This window comes from Botryllus schlosseri, chromosome 15 (genome assembly GCF_051294905.1).
Source record: "Botryllus schlosseri isolate E-star chromosome 15, Bs_hap1, whole genome shotgun sequence".
Taxonomy (NCBI): Eukaryota; Metazoa; Chordata; class Ascidiacea; order Stolidobranchia; family Styelidae; genus Botryllus; species Botryllus schlosseri.
In genome coordinates, this window is record NC_137250.1 from 4,659,237 (window position 1) to 4,678,157 (window position 18,921).

At 41.4% G+C, this 18,921-nt stretch overlaps 2 protein-coding genes and 1 long non-coding RNA gene across 3 annotated transcripts; 1 reads left to right on the plus strand and 2 right to left on the minus strand.

The window, feature by feature from the left end:
• Positions 1–562: 562 nt before the first annotated feature.
• On the minus strand, positions 563–5,414 carry LOC145457293 (uncharacterized). Its single transcript, XR_013920831.1, has 2 exons — positions 4,785–5,414; positions 563–2,093 (listed from the first exon to the last, which is right to left on the minus strand). It is a non-coding gene; the product is annotated as an uncharacterized LOC145457293 (long non-coding RNA).
• Positions 5,415–8,443: 3,029 nt separating this feature from the next.
• LOC145457788 (mitochondrial inner membrane m-AAA protease component paraplegin-like) lies at positions 8,444–10,717 on the plus strand. The gene has a single exon (XM_080336068.1). It carries the CDS (start codon positions 8,519–8,521, stop codon positions 10,667–10,669), a length of 2,151 nt encoding a protein of 716 aa, XP_080192194.1. The 5' UTR covers positions 8,444–8,518; the 3' UTR covers positions 10,670–10,717.
• LOC145457789 (uncharacterized) lies at positions 10,322–16,327 on the minus strand. Its single transcript, XM_080336069.1, has one exon. The coding sequence runs from the start codon at positions 16,274–16,276 to the stop codon at positions 14,234–14,236; it is 2,043 nt and encodes a 680-aa protein (XP_080192195.1). The 5' UTR covers positions 16,277–16,327; the 3' UTR covers positions 10,322–14,233.
• Between the last annotated feature and the right edge of the window lie 2,594 nt (positions 16,328–18,921).

Sequence of the window (18,921 nt, forward strand, 5' to 3'; positions counted from 1 at the left end):
TGCAATTTCACTGAGGCGTGAGATTTGCCTGTGTCGACACCATAAAGGACACTATGGTATAACGCATACTCCGTTTTTGAGGTTTTTCTTTATCGTTACGCTTCATCTAAACTTGCATTGTACTTGGTTCACTGTGTTTATATAGCTCAATGGTCCTACAGGGTTGGTTCGATTATGTTCACAATAAGAGCAATTCTGTTCACAATAAGAGCAGTCTCATGTTCACAATAAGAGCAGTCATGTTCACAATAAGAGCAGTCTCATGTTCACAATAAGAGCAGTCGTTGTATTCACAATTAAATCAGTCGCAGCACCACCATATCCCCCTGACACCATGTCCGAGTGGCAACATAGTCCGAACACAACCCAGACATGATGTCCGAACACCCCCAGACACGATGTTATGGGAAGGTGTGACGTCTGATAACCTGCTAAAGTTGTGACCTGAGTCCAACGTAATGTGTGGCTGGGTAGATATACTTAGCTCTTTTCGTAGCAGACGCACGTCTCTGCGTTTAGTCCTTGTTGATCTGACAACTTCAACGTGAATGCAACGACAGGATTGCCTCAGATAGATATATTGGTCGAATATGCATGGAATATATACAGTAGGATATCGCAGATGAGTCTAGCTTGTAAAATGAGATGCACGAGCTGATAAATGGCAAGTCACGTGGTAGCGAGAAGAAAGATATAAGTCACGTGATATACAGATATGGGCGATGTTCCGATGTACCATAATGATGTTGTATCTTACAAAGTGTATGAACCGTGAGAGGGCGCAGGGCGTCCCACATCGCCTCCTGCTAAAAAGGCGTGATTATAGCGACAATACAAAATGAAATTTACATGCATTGAATAGCAGTACAATTACGAAACGTAATAATTGCAACGGATATCACATAGTGTGTGGTTTAACGTGGTAAGACCGAAGTGTGTAGTTAATAAAGTATTGGTAGAAAGGCGATAACACCAATTTAAAATGCAATATTGTAGCCTGATGTTGCAATATTTATACAACATGATAGCAATGAAACCATATATGAGATAGTGTATTGATAACACGTTAAGGGTTAGATTAAATCTAGTCAAAATGGCGAATTGGTCATATCTGAGGCAATTTTTGTGTTTTATTAAAAGAACAATAAACGAAAGAAGAAAAAAATATGTACACAAAGGAATTGACATTAGGTCTGGCGAATGCGTCATACGCTAGAACAAATTGGTGGTAACTCGAAAATGAGTGTATGTTATTTGTACATGCAAAATCCTATAAGCGGAATGTAGTGTATGGTTTGGGAGCATATTAAAGTCAAAACTACTTTTGAAAGTAATCGAAACACGTGGTATAGGAAGTAACGAAAGTAGGAAACTGGTGTCTGGGTTTTCTAGCGACCAGAGACTGCTTTTATGAGTCAATGGAGTTGAATAGAAAAAATTACTCAAATGATGATCTGGTAGTCGAACCGCTTAAAATGGCGAGATTTGTGGGAAATTTCCTGAACCATTAAGATTAACGACCATTGAAATAGTCACAAAGACCGGGGCCCGAAATTATGCGAGCCGTATATATTTTCGGCAAGAACAGTCGTATTGACGCATTCGCTAATGGGTAGCCTATACGAATGAATCTTGAAATGCTAATAAGTCCGCGTGGGAGAGATAGATAAAAGTCATGAATCATAATCGAGTCTATAGGGATTACGAAATTCGCCGCGTTTGAAAAGTGAACAGTCCATCAGTCTTTTGGAAGACCGAATAATTATTTATATACAGATAAGCCATGCACCGGGGGCCGCGAACCTGCCTGGAATAATTAACAGTCAATGCTCATAGCTCATTAAGGGTTGTATTTAGATCCAATTAGTTCACTCCGCCAAGGTTAAAACGCGTATCGCCTGCTGTGCGAATATTCTTCACGACTGTTCAAGTCGGCTTTAAAATGCGTATAATACGTGGTTTTACCAAAGCGCCATACGGAACTTGAAATTCCCGTAATGTCTGATAGGGCGGCGTCGGCTTAGCAGAGGTTGTTGTGTAGTAGAGAGCATTTCGGCGGTTCGCGATAGACCCGTGGCAGGCGACGACGAATTCTAGAATGCATTATAAGCAATATCGGCAGCAAGATGATATTTCACAAGGTGGTAATTAGCATAATATCATAGCAATAATGGCGATGACAAATTGAAAGAAAGTAAAATACAAAAACACATCGTTCGTCAGTGAACCAGATATGAGGTGGTGAAAATCTGCACCGATAGGGAGTATACGCTATAATGTGAGCGTAAGTACTAAGTATTGAATCGATTCCATACGTGACGGAGCGACGCAAGGCGGTTATATAAGCCTTGTGAGTAATTGGAGCTTTCAAGTAGAAGTTAATAAAAATTTACGGAATCTCGAAGTGAAAGGAAATAATGCCGGGTTATTCGGGTGTTTTGATCAGCTCAAAAGTATAGTAATGGAATATTCGCATCAAAGCATGTCAAGATGAATGTAATCGTAGCGTAACGCTGGGACTTCGTCATAAATAACGAAGTAACGTCGTGAAAGTAGAATGTACAAAATGTAAAGAGAGGTAATAACAATAGCTTAAGTAATGACAAATGTGTGTATTGTTAGGTAGCCTAATGGCATTGTTAGTGTTTAGTGCTGCGAACCGCAGTCATGTCGAAAAAAAAAGTCCCTAGCGATGTACATTGTACACAGCATGGTATACCACAAATCCATACACATTGATGAATCTGCGCGCCATATGCTATCCAGATATATAAAAAGGTTTCCGGAAATAAATTGACGTGATTTAATCAAGAATTTGGTCCACTAACGGATCGAAAGAAGGGATAAAAATAGTAATTAATCATCACTGCACGCCACTTAACATATCGCAAGTGTGAGAACGTGCGCCCGCTACTTCAATAATGTGCTTCGAAGACTTACACATGGCAATGCCTAATGACGTATCGACCGGTAAGATACATCTAAAAAAACAGTAAGTATTAGGTCAAATTCCCTAATACCGGATAAATAATTCATCCAACCGTATATACACTAATAGTGTCCGATCGTGGATCATTTCGAAAAAAAAGCGTACGGGCGAGACGCGAGTCGACCGAATTTCACCTCAACTTCGTTATGTAATGATGGAAGCTTATAGCATGAGTTAAAATCGCATGTTTACAACCCATAGATTCCCCGGCCGGTAGAATCGCTGAGTCACGCACAAGCAATTCCCATGTCTAAAAACGATTTGGCGAGATAACATGGCCAAACCCACTCATTACACACGATCCTAGGAGCAAAAGTGAAATCGTAGACCCGGTACTTCGACCATAACCTTAGTTAACGAGTTCCCCGTGTAGCGATAATATGGGCAACGTGATATTGAAAATTTAACAGATTCGTGACTATACAAACGTGTCACGGATAGGTGACAAGATGTCAGTAATAGGTAGCCATGCCATGAAATGTACAATGTATAAAGGTAAAAGATACGTATAGCTAATCGCATGTAACTATAGGTTGCAAAATCTGAGTATGTTCAGATGACATTATCGCGGGTAAGTATATAAGGACGTAAATTACGGGAAAAAAATGACAATTTGTCACCGTGTTAAAGCGGCCTTATTTAAGTATAGGTAATTAGAAGTAAGCGAAAATGTCAAAGACCTAGTATAAAGAAAGTAAGGAAGTCAATGTTTGAAGAAAATAGGGAAGTAACTTCCGTATTTATAAATTCCAGCAAAGCGCTGAGTGAGAAGTAACGCTAATATGTGATTAAAATCGAATTATGATTATGGGTAATTGCAGCAAAAGCGAGGTTATGCGAATACGTGTAGTGAGATAAGATGAAGTTGCGTTATGCAGAGTTAAGTTAGTTATAAAATCCCCATTCCCAGTGAAACTGGTATATTTCAATAATTCAAAGCCGAAATCTAAATTGTCGGTTAAAAATAGCAGAATTTGCCGCGGAACATCATATAGAATCCCGATGGAATTCTATGCTATAGTCCGGCGAAAAGCCGTGTCAATATTTTTATCGAAGTAACATTGACGGTATAGTTACGGTGGTTAAAAAGGGTAGCGCTTAAATACGCGCGGAAGTCAATGTCGCATGAATGACATATGAAATCACAAAAATTAATATCCTGAAATTGGTAATTATGTTCCACGGAGATGCCGTGAATTAAAAAAACGAGCAAGAAAATAGATTGGTAAATTTCCACTGTGGTTGGCAGTGATTTACGCGGTAATATGAAGGTAGGAAAAACCGCAAAATTTATAATCAGAATCGAAATGGGGGTGTTAAACAATAAAACAACTGTAAGCAAATGGTATGTTACACGACTAAGGTAGGCTATTCGTGCGAAAGTGAAGTTGTATATATGGAAATAGTGAATAGTGAATCGGTAGTAATTATTCGATTTCACGGGAGAGAGAAGCAATTTTACCGGGCGATCGAGAGTGTAATTCCCGACGAGGAATGGATGTGATAATTTCGTTAGAAAGCAAAACGCTAAGATTCAAATAATAGTTTTTAAGGCCGTAATATAAAAACGAAACCAATGCACAATGTTCTGTCAGTGTCAGAGTATCACTCAAATCTGGTTCTCTGAATGTCATGGCGATGAATATAGGAACACAAACAACGAACATAATTATATGGAAAGCACGAATCGAGCAATAGCGAGGAAATTTGCTGCTAGCCGATAAAGCCAAGTGAGATAAATCATTCTCGCTGCAAAATGCATTCCCGAAATTCGAAGTCAAGTAAACGGATTTACCGTGTAAGGGTGGAAAAGTCCTGGATGGCTCCATAGCAGTTGTTAGTCCAATTGTGTAGGAGGCGATTCGTCCTTCGTTGAAGCTTAAATCATCTCACGAGCGTGCACCATATGGGAAGGTGTGACGTCTGATAACCTGCTAAAGTTGTGACCTGAGTCCCACGTAATGTGTGGCTGGGTGGATATACTTAGCTCTTTTCGTAGCAGACGCACGTCCCGGCGTTTAGTCCTTGTTGATCTGACAACTTCAACGTGAATGCAACGACAGGATTGCCTCAGATAGATATATTGGTCGAATATGCATGGAATATATACAGTAGGATATCGCAGATGAGTCTAGCTTGTAAAATGAGATGCACGAGCTGATAAATGGCAAGTCACGTGGTAGCGAGAAGAAAGATATAAGTCACGTGATATACAGATATGGGCGATGTTCCGATGTACCATAATGATGTTGTATCTTACAAAGTGTATGAACCGTGAGAGGGCGCAGGGCGTCCCACAATGTCCTAGTGTCAACGCAGTTCGAACACACTCCTGACATGATGCCCGAACACCCCTAGACACGATGTCCGAATGTCAACGCAGTCCGAACACATCCCAGACACGATGTCCGAACGCCCCCCCCCCAGACACACCCCAGACATGAGGTCCGAACACCCCCCAGACATCCTCCATACACGATGTCCGAACTCACCACGCCCCAGACATGATGTCTGAGTGTCAACGCAGTCCGAACACACCCCAGACACGATGTCCTAACGCCCCTTCCCCAGACACACCCCAGACATGATGACCGAATACCCCCCAGACATCGTCCAGACACGATGTCCGAGCTCGCCACGCCCCAGACATGATTTCCGAGTGTCAACGCAGTCCGAAGACACCCCAAACATGATTTTATGAACACACCCTAGACTTGAAATTTGAACACAGGCCGGGACATGATGTCCGAACATCATTTCCGATTGGCAACGCAGTGTGGACACACCTCAGTCATGATATCCAAACACCCCCAGACATGATGTCCAGAGTGTCAATGCAGTCCGAAGATACCCCAGACATGATAATACAATAAGATCAGCCATGTTCACAATAAGAGCAGTCTCATGTTCAGAATAAGAGCAGTCATGTTCACAATAAGAACAGTCCTATGTTCACAATAAGAGCAGTCATGTTCACAATAAGAACAGTCTCATGTTCACAATAAGAGCAGTCATGTTCACAATAAGAGCAGTCTCATGTTCACAATAAGAGCAGTCATGTTCACAATAAGAACAGTCTCATGTTCACAATAAGAGCAGTCATGTTCACAATAAGAACAGTCTCATGTTCACAATAAGAACAGTCTCATGTTCACAATAAGAGCAGTCGTTGTATTCACAATAATATCAGTCGCAGCACCACCATATCCCCCGGACACGATGTCCGAGTGGCAACATAGTCCGAACACCACCCAGACACGATGTCCGAGTGTCAACGCAGTCCGAACACACTCCTGACACGATGCCCGAACACCCCCAAACACGATGTACGTACGTAAAGCAGTGTGGCAACGCAGTGTGGACACACCTCAGTCATGATATCCAAACACCCCCAGACATGATGTCCAGAGTGTCAATGCAGTCCGAAGATACCCCAGACATGATAATACAATAAGATCAGCCATGTTCACAATAAGAGCAGTCTCATGTTCACAATAAGAGCAGTCGTGTTCACAATGAGAACAGTCTTATGTTCACAATAAGAGCAGTCATGTTCACAATAAGAACAGTCTCATGTTCACAATAAGAGCAGTCATGTTCACAATAAGAGCAGTCTCATGTTCACAATAAGAGCAGTCATGTTCACAATAAGAACAGTCTCATGTTCACAATGGGAGCAGTCATGTTCACAATAAGAACAGTCTCATGTTCACAATAAGAGCAGTCATGTTCACAATAAGAACAGTCTCATGTTCACAATAAGAGCAGTCGTTGTATTCACAATAATATCAGTCGCAGCACCACCATATCCCCCGGACACGATGTCCGAGTGGCAACATAGTCCGAACACCACCCAGACATGATGTCCGAACACCCCCAGACACGATGTCCGAGTGTCAACGCAGTCCGAACACACTCCTGACACGATGCCCGAACACCCCCAAACACGATGTACGTACGTAAAGTAGGTGCGTACAGGTACAGCGACCCAGTCGAGACCGATAGATTGATGACTCGAAGTTGACTCAAAAAAATTAGCTTTGAGTCACGAGTCAATTTACATTTTGAGACACAGAGTCAAGTTAAGTCGTGTCTGGGGGGGGGGTTCGGACATCGTGTCTGGGGTGTGATCGGACTGCGTTGACACTCGGACATCATGTCTGGGGCGTGGTGAGTTCGGACATCGTGTATGGATGAGGATGTCTGGGGGGTGTTCGGACATCATGTCTGGGGGGGGGGGCGTTCGGACATCGTGTCTGGGGTGTGTTCGGACGGCGTTGACACTCGGACATCGTGTCTGGGGGTGTTCGGGCATCATGTCAGGAGTGTGTTCGAACTGCGTTGAGACTCGGACATCGTGTCTGGGGGTGTTCGGACATCATGTCTGGGTTGCGTTCGGACTATGTTGCCACTCGGACATCGTGTCCGGGGGATATGGTGGTGCTGCGACTGATGTTATTGTGAATAATACAACGACTGCTCTTATTGTGAACATGAGACTGCTCTTATTGTGAACATGACTGCTCTTATTGTGAACATGAGACTGCTCTTATTGTGAACAGAATTGCTCTTATTGTGAACATAATCGAACCAACCCTACTCCAATGGTCAAGACAGTCAAGAAACTGCTGAAACCGTAAAATATAGCTGGGCACTATTATCTAATTGATTTAACGATTAAATAGGTGAGATGAACAGAACATGGATAACATTTTTCAGCATACACAACTGCTTTCTGCCTGTTCAGAACAGATCCGGAAGAAACCGGTTGACGATTCGAACATCTGTTTGTTTATCTAAACAAATTGCATAATAAGTTCCATAATGGTGTGTGTCTTGGGTTGAAGCTCTCTTAGCTCTGGAGGTTTTATGTCTTATCTTATGTTGTGTATATGGTGGATCGTACTGTTTGGTATCCGTATGAAGCAGGCAAAAACCTAGAACATATGTTGTATATGACATAGATAAGTCGTTGGGACAGTCCTTGCCTTGACGAGTTTAGCATTGCTGCTGCACCAGTATGGAATCGGTGTCCAAGGCACGCAGGATCACGCCGACTTGGTCGCCAGTTGCACGCGATCACGCCGTCACGGGTCGTTGATTTCATTAAAAAAATAAAATTAAAAAAAAAAAATTTGAAAAAAAGTCAATTTTCTCAGCCACCTCAAATGCTATATTCCCGTTAGTATGTGGTATATAATGTTTTGACCTAATCCTCTAGCCAGGATCTGTTGATTACTGTCTGTTGGTAAAGTATTTGCACCTTGCCAGTGCTAAAGGACAGAGATTCCAATCAGGCTGCTGCAGTTTCACACGAGATGTCCAAGGCCCAAGGGATAGTATTCAGCTTATTTAGTCGTAACGTAACGTATAACTCATATCAAACGTATATTTTACAATTTTTATGGAATGCTTCATGACTGTTCAAGAGTTATCCCCTACTGTAATAGTGTAATTCACAATTTTCATTCTGAAAATGTTCAGATATAATATGGGTGAAGACATAATCGTTAGTAAAAATTGCAAAGCATGATGATACAAATGCTTCGAATATCGCCTTGCCTACAAACTGGACGACAACTGGCCAGTACGAGTACAAGAAACCATGTTTTCACACGGATAAAGATACAGGACTGGCATTTCCACTCTCTTGCCCAACATAAATTTGCTCAAAGCACAGTCGTCGGGTTGAGATATTTCCATGTCACGCCGGTGGTTCAGAGCGATCAACATCAATCCAAAAAAGAAAATAGTCCCAATGACAAACTCCCATTCTTCTTTGGACTTGGCCTGTCGGCTTTCATCTCATACATGCTGTACATTACATTCACTGATGGAGGATCCAGTGACTCTCCTTTCAAATTTTCAATGTCTTTCAAAGATTTTGTGGAAGAGGTGTTACCAACTGGTGAAGTGGTAGCGTTGAATATGAATTCATATTCAGGAGGGCACAAAGCCCGTGCTATGCTTCGACGTGGGGCTTCTTTCAAGGGTAATTCTTACCCTATTCCTGTTTTGATCGAAATAACCGACATCAAAAATGCAAAAGAGTTTGAGAGGATCATTCGTAATGCGGAAAAAGCAATGGGACTCAGTCCGACTGAAGGAATACCAATCAGACATCAACTTGTGAGTACCGGTGATGCGTTCGCTGCGGTGGGATTACTATTGGCAACTGTGACATTGGTGATATTGTTAATATCACGTGCGCAATCTGTTATGCGCAGTTCAGGCGGAATGACGTCTGTTGGTAAGCTAACGCCAAGTAGTAACATAAAGAAAGTCCAAACTGGCATCAAATTCACAGATGTGGCAGGTTGTTCTGAAGCGAAACAAGAGGTAATGGAATTCGTCCACTATTTAAAGCATCCTGAAAAATACCAAAAACTAGGCGCTAAAATGCCGAGAGGCTGTCTTCTCACAGGCCCACCCGGTGTCGGTAAAACCTTACTAGCGAAAGCAGTTGCTAGTGAGGCAGAAGTCCCGTTCATATCAAAGGCCGGTTCTGACTTTGTTGAAATGATTGGTGGGCTCGGTGCCAAAAGAGTACGTGAGCTGTTTAAAGAAGCACGCTCGGTAGCGCCGTGCATTGTGTACATTGATGAATTAGATGCTGTCGGTGCGAAACGGTCTTCCGATAATTCTCAAATGTCAGGCGCCTCTGAACGAGATCAAACTTTGAATCAAATTCTAGTGGAAATGGACGGTATTTTGAGTACGGCTCATGATGTAATTGTTATGGCGTCGACGAATCGTGTTGATATGTTAGATAAAGCTCTTTTGAGACCCGGTCGATTCGACAGGCATATTTCAATCGATTTACCGACTAAAATTGAAAGAAAAGACATTTTTGAGATACACATGAACAAACTGAAATTGAAAGATCCACACTCTCCCTACTCTGATCGCTTAGCGGATTTATCTCCAGGCATGAGTGGCGCCGACATCGCTAATATCTGTAATGAAGCCGCGATTTGTGCAGCCCGAGATAAAGACACTCACATCGACGCCAGTCACTTCGAACAAGCCTTCGAACGAGTGCTGGGCGGATCCAAGAAAAAATCATCCGCCCTTTCCCCGGACGAGCGAAAAATAGTTTCGGTTCACGAAGCCGGGCATACTCTCGTCGGTTGGATGCTAAAGTACACGGACACGCTCGTTAAAGTTTCGATAGTCCCGAGGACCAAGTCTGCGTTGGGTTTTAGCAGGACGTTACAGCGCGAAACGAAAATGTACACAAGTCGGATTTTGATGGAAATCATGGCAACGAGATTGGCGGGAAGGTCGGCCGAGAATCTAGTCTTCGGTACGGTGACGCACGGGGCCGAAGACGACTTGAAAAAAGTCACGGACATGGCATATATGAAAGTGAAGGAGTTTGGACTCAATCCTGTTGTCGGAAATTTATCGTTTTCAAAAGACGAGGAAGAGATAACGAAGCCGTACAGCGACTCGCTGGCGCAAGAGATCGATATTCAAGTCAAAAATACCGTAATCGAAGCTCACCAAATTGCGCACGACATACTAGTTGCTAACCGATCGAAATTAGATATATTATCCAAAGAACTGCTTGAGAAAGAAGTGTTGAACTACGACGATATCAAAAATCTTATTGGCCCCCCTCCATACAGTAATCATGGTGATAAAATTATGGATGATGTTCCCAATTTGAATACTTGAAAAGCACATATTTTATGACTATTCCGCAATAAAGGACTGTTTACTAAACACTGTGCGTTACTGGTATATTGTAAGAACCTGAATAGATTTTTTTAGAAAATCATTCTCATTGACAATAGCACTATAAAAGGGCATCTCAATAGCTTGTCCTACTGAAGATAATATTCCTATGGTTGTGACCAAGTTCCTAATAGGCCTATATTATCGATTGTAAGAATTTATTTCTTGGCGTGAAGTGAACTTTCAAGGAATAAGTGTATGTAGTAGAACGATCCTGTCGTGCCTTAGGGTTGGTCAAAGTGGTACCGTACCAGAGTAAAAGTAGTCATTTCTACCTTAAGCCTGAGCAGAAATACAACAATAGGTTTGAAAAGGAAGAGAGTGCCACACAGGGTTATAATGACTCCAGTCATTTTCTCAAAATACGGATAATGACTGGACTTGTGTATTGACTCAATTGGCAAGACCGACATATCATTGTAATTTCGAAGAATAATAAAGTTACCACACCATTATTATTTCATATATTAGTAGGCCTACTTGAAAATGCGACCAGAAACTGTGAAAAGTAAGGAAAAGTAGTATATTATGAGTGCGAAGCATTTGGCATCACTTCGCAGAGCTGTAAAAAGTGGGTTTAACAAGACAAGACACAATGACTTGGACTCAAGTCATTACACTATGACTTGGACTCGGTCCTCTACTCACTGGCTTGGACTCAAACTTGACTGAATGGCAAATTGAAAATGACTCGAGTCACAACTTTAAAATTGAGATAAACTCGTCACCCAAGTAGAAATAACTGGTAAATTTCTAATCAATTACAAAGTCATGTCCAAACTACTTCCCTGAGTAGAAGTAGGTAATGAAACTACCAAAGAGTACCCAAAGTGATCCATGTTGCAACTCTTGAAGTAGAAGTTACACTGTAAAATTTTCTCAATTACAAGTAGAAATTTAAACTACTTTGAGTAGAAGTAGAAAATTACTGTTATTTCCAAAGGTAGATTTGATCACAGGGTTGCATACAGAATATTTAAGATATATTCACTACAGTCGTATTTCACTTGGCTATCATGACAACTTCTCTCATAACAATGATGCAGATTTATACCCAATCTTCTTTCTACTTTTTAAAATCCTCAAAAACATGTAGTGCTTCAAAATGTGTTCAAATAGAACAGGGATATCAAAATACCCCTGAAGTAGAAGTAGTCTATAACACGGGGTTACCATATTTTTGAATCTCGGAAGGAGGACACTTTTTACCAATCACAGAAGTTAGATTACCGGACTAGATTACTGCTGCATCTAAAATTTTTACAGGAAAGCCTGTCGTGTGGACTAAAAAAGGTCATTTTCCAGTTTTACGCCAGAAAGACACGCTCGAACATCCACATTACAGAATCCGCGTCATTTATGGCATTTTTTAGTTGCGTCTGTCCATTAGTTTGGCTGTAAAAGCTGTTAAGGGCATTTTCGATTTCCTGAAAAAGGAGGACATATGGTATTTCCAAATAACATAGCCCCTCGTGTAAGTACTCCAAAATTTGGAGGTCTGTGTACTCCAAAAATTAGGACTGCTGTATCGGGACTTCATCACTCACCACAACAAAAGTCTCCATTTCAAAGGCACGCCTGTACTCTTAGTAGGGTAAAGGGTGTAGGTTTCAAAATTTCAACATTAGAAACAGCTTGAACTAGTGTGTTGAAGACTTCCATCTTTATGTGTACTGTGACTGGCCTCAAGATTGTGCTAGAAATCTCCGAGGCTCATGGTGCGGTTCCCAGCTATATTGCAGGATCATAGAAAACTCTTCGAGTTACAGTACCTAGGATAAAATATTTTAAAACCATACATCTTGTCCTAGTCCAATTTTTCAACTACAGTATTCACTTTCAAAACTTAACTATTCCACCTTTGCAGTTTTGTTATATTGCTACTCTACATAGAGTGGATCAATGGCATTGTGACAGTTTAACTTGATTAGGGCATTATAGTATTATGCTGGTGTAACGACACAATATATATCCTAACATCTACCTACACGGCAAAATGCATTGACTTTGTCACGAAACCCCGAAACCAATCACTAAGATGGCCAATCGTCATGTACATAGAAACTTCATGTATTAACAATATCATATGACAGATACCAAAAGAGAATTTTTTGCTGTATTAGTAGGCCTACTACATCAGGCACTTCAAGATGCAGTATGGATTTAGAGATGTCACAACAGTATGAATGATGTGTAATGTTCAAATATGTGCCTTTTATGCCACTGTAAAGAATATAATACCAGTTCTGCATCATAATAACGATAATGTGGTATTTTTCTATCATAGCTATGATATTTCACTTTTTGAAAATGCTCTGAGTCACGACTTCCCACAAATGTCATATCCACTAACATGAGTAGCTCTGTACGGTACTACATGTTTTGTATGCTGCGATTCGACCAACCAAAGTTTACAGCCTTTTGACAGTGAAACATAGTAGGCCTACCGAAACTATAATTCTAGTTGAAAAATTAACTTTCAAGGAACATAAGACTTGACTCGAGATTTCTGGTGACTCAACTTGACTCGAGTACTTGGTTCATATGCGTGGAATGACTCGATTCTAGGCAATTTTTGTGTTGACTCGACTTGTACTCGAGACTGGGACAGCCAAGACAGACATCTCAATGTCGAAGAATAGTAAAGTCACCAAATTATTGGTATTTCGTTTAGATTTCACCAAATTATTGGTTTTTCGAAAATATTATGAACACGAGTCATTTAATATCACTCGAGCAGCGTTGATAAAAGGGTTTGAACCGCATTGAACTGAAAACTGGTGTAGTGAACATAATGAGTTGAACTCGGACTCCATGAGTTGAACTCGGACTCGAGTCAAAACACTATGACTCGGACTCGACCCTTAACTAGCTGACTTGGACTAGGACTTGACTCGGTGGTGAATTGAAATTGACTCGAGTCAAAACTATAAAAGTGAGATTGACTTGCAACTCGGAACCTTGTGACTTGGTTATAACCCTGCTTTTGTAAACCTCAAGTGGTGGTGACGCATCATACGAAATACATAGCACAAAGTCAAGCACTATGTTGAAAATGGCGTATCTGAGAAGTCATGAACAGCTCACAATCACAAAGTGCAATGGAATGGATTTGGTCAAAAAAATACTTAATAATCTTGAATGTGATATCGGACTGGCATTATATCCTTTGTGATCGCATAAAAATGTACATCTTTCAACTTTCCACATCATTCGTACTGCTGTAATGTCATAACGAGTGATACTCGAATGCTCAGATTCTCGATTCAGACGTTGGTCAATTGATACGCACAGGCAGGTGCAATGAGGTAGTAGCATTACCAGAGACAACAGTAATATGAACATTTAACATGACACTTTGATCAAGCTCCGCGGATGCAGGCGAGCGTGATTTCATTCAGCCTTGATCATCTGATGTAGGCTTTTGAGAAGGATACCATCATTTGTTACGTCCACAGTGTAGCCTAATCTTTTCCCGTTGAGCTTAAAAACACTGTTCTGCTTTCAAGGAGGAGTCCTGGCTACTTTATCAACTGACGTGAATACAGCATTATCCAACTGCCTCGTTACATCAAAACCATTCTGACACTCATAGTCTAATGGTGATTCAACAGAAAGCGCTTGGTTTCTTTGAAGCGTAAAATCAACGACGTGCTGAACAAGATTGTCGACGGCGCGTTTCTTTCTCTCTGACTGTTGAATTATTGTTGAGCTATCGCTTGTAGGCACCAGACGATAAGGACTTTTTTGTGGACAGTTTTCTCTCGGATTAATCGGCTCAAAACTGTCGAGTAAATTATGCTTTAGCGGTGACGATGGTCCCAGTGATAAATGTCCACTTTTCAGTTGCGATGACAAAGCATCGGCGCCCCAGCAAGAAATCGCAGGTGTCGGTAAATCTGGTATCAAAGGCGACATATTGCTTGGAGATACATGATCCTCCATAACATCAGGGACAGGAGACTTAATTTGCGGTTCAGGAGAAAATTCAATCTGGTTTCGAGAATCTACAAGGTTATTAGGAGATTGGGGAGTAGGCGGCGTTTGTGGTCGATCAAAGTCTGTATACTGCGGTGCTGTTGATTCGAATTCTGGGAAAGGAGGAAGAATTGATATCATACGTATCACGGAAGGGGATAATGGTGTTTCGGGAGCTCCCGTTTCCTTCAATATATCATCGTCAGTAAACTGTAGGGGGGGACTTACACGCGGAATGTTCAGGCTATCGTTAGGATCAAATTTAGTGGTGGCACTACTGTTCTCTGGAGCTACCAGGCCAGGAATTAGGACAGTTTTATTCATTTCGTCTTTGTAAATACATTCGTCCACATTCTTACGTAATTTACCATTCATTTCCTCGGCAAGCATTGTTCCACGCCGTAAATCATTCAACAAAGTAGAGAGACCAGCCGCCTGCTTTGAATGGACAATGTTGCTGGCCTTCAGCGTGACAATGAAGCTTTCGAAATCAGGCATACCTTCGTGCATTTGCGATAATATTTGTTGCAACGCGATGTTTGTTAATTTTATGAAGCTGACAAGGTCAAGCATCTCGGATTGGTAAAGGTCCGTGCCGACTTTTTCAGCAATCTCCTGGTTGCAATCTTTTATCAAAGATGAAGGTATTTTCAGGTCTAAATCGGCTGAACTTAAAGTTTTTGCAGTGCTGCTTTGGGATAGTATCGATGCTACGATTTCTCTCTCAACTCCAGTTTCGTCGCATTTTGATATGATCAAATCCCATTTTTTCATCACCGACTTCAATTCTGATCGTAGCTCGCTCTCCAATTTTTTGATGGCATCCTGATTCGGTAAGGTGGCGTTGCGTGGTACTGGTATCTTCAACTTTCCAAGCAAATCAAGCTTCTGATTTCGGAGTTCCGTCATCTTTTTTTCTCTTTCTCTATACTTTGACAGCATGGAATGAATGAAGCGTTCCACCTCAAAATCCAATTCCCGGGACACCTGCAAGGTTTCGGTAAAACCAGACATGGCGCAACCAGTTGCAGCTCTCAGGGCTGCTTTTTGGAAATCTTCCAAGCGAGAATCTTGGCAGGATGGAGGCGGCAGAAGTATCATATCATCATCCGGACAAAGTCTTCTAGCGCATGCGTCAAGAACATATGCCGAGAACGTAAAAATAAATTTCGTAACTTCCGGGCCGCTGGCTTTCATGAATAGCGCAGGCCCGATTGAAGGAAAATCAAACGCAGTGTCTTTTGCACATTCTCGCAACCACGATATGCATATCTTTTGAAATTCTTGCTCATTCTTTTTATAGTACGTCGGGTAACAATGTTTGAACACAGAGAGACACTTCTTCCGATCCAACTTGTGAAATAGGAAATAGCAGAGAGCGATAAGTCCGCGGATATTGGGTTTGTCAAACATAGACTTTTGTATGGTGACAGAGCTCTTCTGTCTAAGCTCCTCGAAAGGACATTGCAGTAAGCTGAGATTCTGAAAGGTCAACTCCATGTGTTCGTCAAGAACGTGATTTGATTTTGTTTTGCTTGCTTTGCGTTGAATCCTCGGAGCAGTAGCCATTTGGATGATCGATATAAATAACTGAACAAAACACTAGAAAAAATATAATTCATGATTTGATCATGTCGATATAGATACCGCCTGCTGGTGTGGTCAGACTGAATTTTCTAAATGTGTAACCATAGAACTAGACTACAACTGACGACCTCGAAAAGTCAGCAACTACCGGTAACTGACTAAAACCCAACTGAATTAAGTAGAATAAATTACTAAGCAACTAATTAATTTTGATTTTATCGGAATCAGATCGACTTATGAACATCACAGTATAAGTTTGAAATGGGAGGGAGGGGTATTGAACCCTAAAACTCAAGAGGTGGTCAGTAACGAAGTACCTCTGCTTTTTCAAAGTACTCAAGTAGTTTTCCTCTGCTTTTGATACTTACTCAAGTAGATCTTTTTTTGCTACTTCTACTTCGTAATATTTTGTGAACTACTTACTTACTTTTCGCTATTTTCAGTTTGTCAAGTAGAAGTAGTTTAATCCGCCAATAGAAAAAATATTCCAAGGAATTTCGGGGCGGTTTCCACGTAGTATCAACATTTAATTTTTATAATATCACGTAATACCCGGAATTTTCGTTGCTCTTCGCGCACAGTATATATGGACGAGTAACAAATATGTTTTTACGAAAGTATCACTGACTATAATTTAGATACCGTATGGCGTGGTTCCATTCACACCGCATTGTCGCCTATATGAAATATTTCGTCACAGTAAGTATGGCGCCCCATATCGTTTGAAACTACCGTTTCGCAATCTAGCAATTACCTATAATACCTAGCAGCCCATGACGTGTCCTAATCTGGAAAAGTGGGATTTGACTTTTTTCAACGTTAGACCTCTTTTAACAGACAGACGTTGAAACTTCTGGACAAAAGACAAGGAATATATTTCCCGCTTTCAGAAGTTGTATTTGTATTTTTCTTTCAATTACGAGTATGACGGTATAAATTGAGTTTTAATTATAATTTTAGTTATTTTGTCTGGAGAACATACATGTTAAAGTATAAAAGCAAGTGTAGTAATGCCTTATATTTTTCGAAAATGAAGCTATACGGCATTTTTGCGATCTGCCATATTTTAATCAACGTATAGCCTACTAATCGCGTAAAATGTTAAAGCCGTATCCGACACAACTTCTCTGTATTGCTCTTCCACTGAACTAGGGTCCTTATAATATGGGGGAGGGCGCCATACCATGATATTTTCTAAAACGGGGTGTTCGAGTAAACAAAGGATGAGTATTTCATTACCATATCAATACTATTATTTACACCACATGATGTGGACGACTTCTTATTCTGTCAAAAATTGGCACCTCCTTGGATACATCAATATGAATGAAGCTCTCTACACCTTCCGCATAGCTCCATTTGTAGCTTTTGACAGTCCATGCGAACGAATTATGATCGTTTTCAAAACTACTTATTTACTTGAGTAGATTTAAAGTCAAACAATTCTACTTCTACTTCATGTAGTTTTAGGTTGCTTACGTAAGAAGTACTACTCGTACTTGAGTAGATTCTTTCGTCGCTTTCTTGACTACTTTGACCACCTCTGCTAAAACCACGTCTATAGCTATGCCACTGTGAGATGTGATGATTCTGAGCTAGCAATCAATGGCTGCAACCTGCCAACCTTCAAGATCATCACACAACAGAACATAGGTATCAGTAGCATCACGAAATTTGTGACGCGAATCACCACGCTAAATGACAACTTTCGCTGCGGCCCTGCGCTAAAACGATCACTTTTAAAAATCCGTTACGAAAACTATACAGCTACTCAAAAAACCAAACAGTATAGTTAGTCATCTAACTAAATTGACAGGTATAAATGGGCACTTCTTCGATGGCAGTCAGAGATCGAAAAGTGTTCACCATGATCACCAATGAATGTTTTCCATGAACACGAATAAAAATTTATAAACGTCAAAATATATTGTTTTTGCGTTTGGAGAGGGTTAGGGTCAAAGTTGGATTTTGGGTGTCCCAAGGTTAGGGTTGGAGTATTAGGGTGGCGGAGGGGGATATCAGGGTTGCGGGAGGGGGGATATTAGGGTTGTGAGAGGGGGATATTAGGGTTGGGTTAGGGGGGATATTAGGGTTGGGGGAGGGGAATATTAGGGTTGGGGATATTAGGGTTAGGGAAGGGATATTAGGGTTGGGGAGGGGGAGATTAGGGTTGGGGTTAGGGGTATATTAGGGTTGCGGGAGGGAGGATGTTAGGGTAGGGGATATTAGGGTTAGGAAAGGGGGATAGTAGGGTTGGAGAGGGGGATATTAGGGTTGGGGGAGATTGGAGGTGGGGTAGGGTATCCCAAGATTAGGGTTGGGGGGGGGATAATAGGGTTAGGGAGGGGGATAGGAGGGTTGGAGGTGGGTTAGGTTCAAAGTTGGGGTTAGATTACCCCTAACCGGGGTTTAACCCACCTCCAATCTCCCTTTCCCCTAACCCTAATATCCCCTCTCCACAGCCCTAATATACCCCCTTCCCCAACCCTAATCTTGGGATACCCTAACCCACCTCCAATCCCCCTAACCCCAATCCTAATATCATGCTAACTCCCAAGGTCCCTGATACCCCGCCTCTCCCAACTCTAATCTTGGGATACCCTAACCCCAACTTTGACCCTAACCCA

Bases quoted from the DNA above. Each gene is read 5' to 3' on its own strand.
- LOC145457788 (XM_080336068.1), top strand. From the start codon at position 8,519: ATGATGATACAAATGCTTCGAATATCGCCTTGCCTACAAACTGGACGA.
- LOC145457789 (XM_080336069.1), bottom strand. From the start codon at position 16,276: ATGGCTACTGCTCCGAGGATTCAACGCAAAGCAAGCAAAACAAAATCA.